Below are 7,371 nucleotides of genomic sequence, written 5' to 3'. Positions count from 1 at the left end.
GTAGAAGAGACTGTTGCATATAACGTATTAAACATTTATTAATAAAAAGGTAATCCATAATTACTTTGATTGGCATGAATGATTGTTTTAGTTAGTAAAAGGTTGTGGAACAGGAAGGTAAACCTATATGTAGAATAAATAAGGCCTCACTTGCAGTAATTGAAAAGTGAAAAGTGTTGTAATCAAAATAGAAAAAATATTTTAAAACCTTTAAGGAGATTAGGATAATAGAAATAAAAGTAATAAATATTTTTCATAAATTAGGGTACGCAAATTAAATAGCCATACATTTTATTAACTCTTTATTCTTTTGAATTTTCGAAATTAATATTACAATATTGAATGCGGGCTTCATATACAATCACCCAACTATTTTGCTTATTTTATTTTACCACGACACAGTCAGGATGTATCGTACTTGTGCACTAGACCACATTGAAGACCTTCGGGTAACCGCAAATCTGTTCAACTGTAAATCAACTTATGTACCTACATCAGTAAAGTTCCCCGTTAATTTGTTTGAAATACATAGAACTTGTAATTAAAACTTGTGGGCGATTTCGTTTTTATTTTTAGCATTATTTTTTGTGGAGGTGATATTAAGATAAAACTCATTAAAAATAGGTAGAGCCGGAATACTACCGAAGGAAAATAATACCTATTTTTAAAGTTTTTATCTATATAAATGAATATAAATGACATTTTTTAACAAACCAAAAGGTCTTGGTCACGTAGTCGAGTGAAACCAGTACGAAACTTCTAATTACATAAATACGTAACATAAAACGGAAACATGAACAAAAAATAATTCGCCACATAAACTTTCACAACTATTTACAGTTACTTAATTTTAAGACAATTTAATAACTATTTTCAAAAATATAGATATAGGTACATACATACATAGCTATATTAATATTAAGATATAAATTGATCGTTTAAAATTATAACCTAACAGATCGGAAGTCTTGTTAACGCAATGAAAAGGCGTAAATAACGTAACAATATGTAAGTAAAAATTAAACAACTTATAAATTTTAAATCGAAACAACTGGGATACAATAACACAAATATAAAGAAGTATAAAGGAGGGATTATTCTGAATGGCGTTAATATTTAAAGTAAAATAAATATTGAAATCTAAATCAGCTAGGTATTAACGATAATACCTATAGCCTACGAAACACTAGCAATATGGCAAGACAGCATTACGGATGGAGGACGTATATAATATATTTAGCAAATTGCTCATTGTTTCACGTGAATTATCTACAGATCTTTACGAGGCAGAAACAATAAAGAACCTGACATAAATCATTGGACGTACATACGTACAAATATTTATTAGTTATATAGATATAAGTTTCAGCTATTGCTTATGGCGAAACTTAATAGAACCAGTAGTCAATGAGTATGTTGCTATTAAGTAAAACGAATTCTAATTTTGCACAGTCCCATTAAAACGAAAGGAACAACCATTAAAGCGACTTATTAACGAAACGCGGTATAAAATAGTATGCAATGTAAAAATAACAATTTTGTCGCAACTCGTATACACACGTAGCGTTTATATGTTTTAATTAATAGTTATGTGCCGGATCATCTTAGTTGATCCGTGGAAGTACTATATTTATTGAACGGTAATCTACGGATACCTACCGAAACGGATCTGGTCACTTTATAACTTATTTTTGTTTAGAAACAAGTACATTGTGTATAACCGTCCAGAAACTAAATCAACTTTAGTATATAATAATTGTAGAGTACTGTAGAGTATTTTCAATTATGGATTTATTTTTATTCATAGAGACGTATAACCACGGATACGAAAACGTATATATATCAAAAACGGGTAGATACGTGTATCCGGCACATCCCTACTTCCTAAGGTTCGTGTGTACGTCCTCTTTGTTCACAGAAGCAATATAATATTTAATCACGATACAATAATTACGTTACTAAATAGGTTTAAGCGTTTTATCAAATACTTCACCGCCGAGTTTGTTTTACGCTTAATTATTGTGTCTACGATATCCATTAACTAATGCATTATAATTTATAAAGCCTACTTATATCGAAGTTACTTAAGTACATTTTGTTCAATTTTAATCCTCGATTCTCATAAAATAAGATGGGTTAAGGACTATTCCTAATGACAACCTTATTTTTAGTTACACGACGTCTGATCAATGCAAACGTAACCAATAGGTATATTATTGCACATATCGAGTCTTCGATATTGCTTTTTAATATCGAATGTCGTCAATAAAAATGTAAAATTCTAATCAAAATAATGTTTTATGAGTTTTTAGTTTATGTAATTAGTCGCGTAGACAGTTACTTAGACAGTAGAAAATAAGTTTTTATTTCATTTTAATGTACCATGTAAGTAACATGAACAATGTTAATAAAAAGTTACAATGATTTTATTCATGTCTCTAATTATTGCTTTAATATAAAGAAGGTAGAAAGTAGCATTTAATAAGAATATCGATTTTAAATTATTAGAATTATGGACATTCTTGAATAAGATAAAATGTACTTGTTGAACTCTTACAACTACACAGGACTTCATCTTGTGCTAATGATATCACGACATTAATTTAAATTTAAGATTAACACTGCTACGGATATATAATATTAATAATATTCGACTGAATACAGTGGACAGATACCTATTGAGAGATGATTTATCAAAATTAAGCGAAGACTTAGAATTCTCATACACATATTAATTTATTACTTTTATTAATTCTACCCTGACATTAATTTACGTATAATGGTGACTATCAACACTAATTTTAAACGTTCTAATTTTGATTCAATTATAAATAAATAGTGCATGATTCAAGCGAGAATTGGAGATGTTTGTTCAAGTGGCGATGCAAATGTAAAAACAAATTTAAATACGATGCTAAATTATTTTAATATATTTTGGCACAATATGGAATTGTAAGCAAATGGAATACGACGCTGTTATCCTGTTAATGAAATTGCTCGTTTGCATCAATTCGATCAAATCCCACATTTAGTTTCCTTGTAATATTTCCGCGTATTTTTTTTTATGTATTGTTCAACCTTTTGATCGGAAACATTAGGTTTATTAAGAGTTTTTCACTAACAATACCCTATTCGTCATTTTGAATAGTCGTTTGATCGTTTTCAGAAACGGAGAAGATAGAACTGCATATTTTCAGGTGGGGAAAAATGGCGCGACCATTGTCAATCCACCGTCATACCACGAAGCTGGTGTAACTAGTTTCTTAGCAATACTTCATATAAAGTCAAACCTATCATAATATTATCTATGTATATTACACTTAAGCTACGCAACTTTAAAATTACATGTAAAATTTATTTTAGTCACATTATTGTTATTATATGTATCATTGTTACGTATATAATTTTGAACATCAGATGACTGGGAATTTTCACATGAACAGCATGTCATATGCGGTTCCGATTCAATTATCATAATAACTCTCCTCCAATCTATTTTCGATTTTGGACTCGAATTATTTTAAGATTTTTATCAAAAAATACCTCACAATACAATTAGTACTTCTGAAGATAGTACAAAAACAACACTCACTAAGACAAATTCCTATTCGCAATTGTACTTCGATACGTATATTGTTACAGACATACGTTTAACGCCCTTATGGAATTATTAATGTATGAAATAGTTATATAATATTTTGTTGATAATATTACGCTATCAAAATAAAGATTTAAACCAAACAACAATGCAAGGACTTAACTACGGAAGTGAATCACAATCTGGTTAAATAATAAAAGTAACTCTTTTGAAATCAACCGATAAAATACAACAATTTTACAATCATAAAAAAATGTGACCTTAAAACATAACTGGCCCGCTAACAGCGGACAAATAATAAAATATACATCAAAATGTACATAATATAATATCTATTAATAAAAAATATAACATAATGAATTAAAGTAAGTGGTAGCAATAAATACTATGAGATTCACAGATTTAAAATCTTAACTAACAATACCGAAATTCACTCGGGCTTCTATTTAAATCTTAGAGCGATACTAACGCTTTTGTAAAGTTTAGTAAAATATTATTGCAATACATGGTGTGGTTATGGCAACAAAATAAATGCTTAAAGCACATCACCAGCCTGTCCACCAGCGAACGACACGAGGCAAGTCCTTCGCACTAAAGGAACATTAATACAATAAAAGTCACAGAACGCCTCCACAACGAGGCGTCACTTCTACTAAATCAGCCGCAAAACATAAAACTAGTGGATACGAGACGACTAACGGTGCCCGCGGTCCGTATGGACGCAACACTTCCATTCATGTATTCACACTATATGGTACAGTATCAGTCAGGATTTCCTGCGCGGTGCAGGCGATTTACGTCGGCACCTTGTTCACTTTGAGGATGTCGCTGGAGCCCTTGTCGATGGGCATTTTCATGGGGTCATGGTGATGGGTCACGTGATGGCCGTGGTGCTGGCCCTCTAGTTTGGCCTGCTTTTCCTGTTGCTGCTGCTTCATTCGGTCCTGCTCCTCTCTCTCCCTGCGAGCTTGTTCGTTTATTTCTTTCACTGCGCGCAGCTCCTTCTTTAATTTCATGCGTCGGTTCTGGAACCAGATCTTTATCTGTCGTTCTGTCAGACAAAGGGCGTGCGCTATTTCTATCCTACGTCGGCGCGTCAGGTAGTGATTGAAGTGGAACTCCTTCTCTAGTTCTAGTGTCTGGAACCTTGTGTAGGTCTGTCGTCCTCGCCGCCGTGGACATCCATTTGGACCTGAAAACAAAAGAAAATTCAATTTAAATCATAAAACTTTTTGCAACATAAAAAGTATGCAATGGCATATTTATAATAAACAAATTCAGGCAAATGCAAATTTAGATTCGTAAAATCAATTTATTGCCGCCATATATCATCGAGCTGCATCTCGCGGTTGGATTTGCACGGCGAAGGCTTCGAGCAAGCCATTAAATTTCACTTTTATACCATCTTAGATTTTAATAGCTCATTAATATTTTATTGCAGCACTAAAGTTAATTTTAGAGTCATTCGCTACTGAGACCAGCCTCAAAGTAGATCAAATACCGAATTTTATAGGTTTAGAATTGAGGGTAAAAAAATTGTTAACGACGTCGCAGTTAAATATTTTTGTGAACAAACAAGCCGTTGTTTGACCCTCGCTATAAAAACACGTAGGTATGTTTTCTAAAAAAGTAACAGAAAGGGTTAAGGACAGTTAATGGTCCACGAACTAACAATAGAACGCTTTCTAAAAAGATATCTGAACAAAAAACTCAGGGTTGAGCAAAGAAGGGTTGCGCAACTTTCTAATGCTTTGTAAGGTGTGTCTTTCTGTTTGGACCCTTCCTTTTCTTGGAACCTGTGAAAGTTTCAACCCTTTATTGTCATCGATGTAAAAAAGAAGAAATAAAATTTCAGATTGATTATTAATATTACCTTTATATCTTAATATATCGATGTAAAAAAGAAGAAATAAAATTTCAGATTGATTATTAATATTATCTTTATATCTTAATATTAGTATAGGTACCAAAAGCGATTTATTCATAAGTGGTCGAGTACGATTTATATGTAGTAACCGAGTATCGAGTTTTATTCGTTTTTACTTTTACCAAAATTTCAAAGGAATCAGCCGAGTATTTTCTATCGAGTTACTATAACAAGGTGTAAAGAGACTACATCTGACTTACTAGGCCCATTATTAGTATCTAATTGAAAAAATGTCGATCAGATATCGATTAATAAACAAATAATTAGACAATCTCTGATTATAAGTCATATCTAACGTTTAAACGTAGTTATATATGTAGGTTCTTAGCCATCTCTACCATAACTATTCTTTATCCTTTCCGTGGGCAGGTACCCTACATAAGCGTATAAGGCCCGTTCCACATAGTAAATGGCGGCCCCAGATTGGGTCCCAAACAGGTTTTTGAGTCAGCCAATAAATAAGACAAGATAAATAGGCTCCGAACGTGTATAAAATTGATAGCGGACCAACCGAGTCGCCTGGAATGTGCCTTACACCGAACCTTAGACGATTCTACAACCGCTAGAGAGTAACTGTTATACGATAAACGAGGTTATTCTCATGACCTACGTGTAATACAGTTACAGGATTTACTTGAAAATTTATGCTGGATTTCCAATTAGGTTAACATTTCTTTTATAATAGAAATACATTTTTAAAGAAATTATTATTAAATGTTAGCTTTTATTTTCTGCATAATAATATTATTATACAGGAAATAAAAGTTTAAAGTGAACATGGAATATTCCTTAGTCACTTTAAACACTTTATTCGCTTACAGTAAGACACTGGGTTAACCTTCAGGTAGGTTTTAAGATTAATTAATTCACTGAAATGAAATACGCATTCACTTATTATTTTTGCGTAGATAACTATAATGCACTCAATTTGGTGTATGTAATCATTAATAATAATTAATGTATTATTATTGCCGCTTTAATTAGATTAATCATTTATTTTAAGTAAATTGTATATTCTTTATAATTAATATGTGTTATTTTTTGTTTAAAATTACATTTTTAGATTGTATATAATTATACAAAAAATATTTTAAACAATAAATAATTTAATTTCACATTGTTTTCACACTCAGTTTTTACTTAGGAACTTATATATGTGTGTCTAAAAATATACGGTCATTATCGTAATATGACGTGCGAAAAGTCCTCGGTTAAACCGCTGTCAGTCACACATTAAAATTAGAGGTATTTATTTTTAGTATTTTAGCTCAGCGTATCTACGTTATTTATTGATTGTCCATGTAATCGATAACACGGGAATCCTAATGTTTTAAAAGATAGATTTGTTTGTTTGATCATAAAATGTTTACTTATAAATAATATACTTGAAGATTATTCGTTCAAATAAATTCGTTAGTTACTCAGTGCAATTGGTATTTTTAATTAAATTGAAATGAATGCAAGCGAGTGCCTCGAACATTTGTTATTTTAATTTATCACTGACAGGTGGTTAACTTAGTTTAATTGCTCATTTAACTCGAGAACAAAGGACGCATTTTACAAAACAACATCCTGTCAATTAAAACGCAACTAACCAAGTTACGCTGAACTTGAAAACGTTTAAACGTCATTTTCCCAAATTTTTATTATGTGCGATGTATAAATAATATGATTCAACCTAAAGAGATACATTTTATATGAGCCATAAATTTTCGTAACTGCATTTTTACTGCCGCAACAACATTTACTGCCCATGCTTATTACAGAAAACTAAAAACTGTTTAAAATGACATAAATAGAGAATGGAATAATTACAGGAGTGTGGTTAGAAGAGAGCAAATTTAGA

General features: G+C 31.3%; 1 protein-coding gene across 4 annotated transcripts in view; it reads right to left on the bottom strand.

Annotated features, from left to right (window-relative positions):
- Window positions 1-1,521: 1,521 nt before the first annotated feature.
- abd-A (abdominal A) overlaps window positions 1,522-7,371 on the bottom strand; it is a 52,982-nt gene continuing 47,132 nt past the window's right edge. For all 4 annotated transcript variants that reach the window (XM_073073132.1, XM_073073134.1, XM_073073133.1 and 1 more), the window contains exon 3: window positions 1,522-4,790. In XM_073073132.1, the coding sequence (XP_072929233.1) occupies window positions 4,393-4,790 (398 nt within the window). In that variant the 3' untranslated portion in view covers window positions 1,522-4,392. The remainder of the gene's footprint in view (window positions 4,791-7,371) is intronic.

Source organism: Epargyreus clarus, unplaced genomic scaffold (genome assembly GCF_041222505.1).
Source record: "Epargyreus clarus isolate Ecla_fem2 unplaced genomic scaffold, WU_Ecla_fem_2.2 ptg000005l, whole genome shotgun sequence".
Classification (NCBI taxonomy): domain Eukaryota; kingdom Metazoa; phylum Arthropoda; class Insecta; order Lepidoptera; family Hesperiidae; genus Epargyreus; species Epargyreus clarus.
This window is presented reverse-complemented; position numbering and strand designations above follow the sequence as displayed.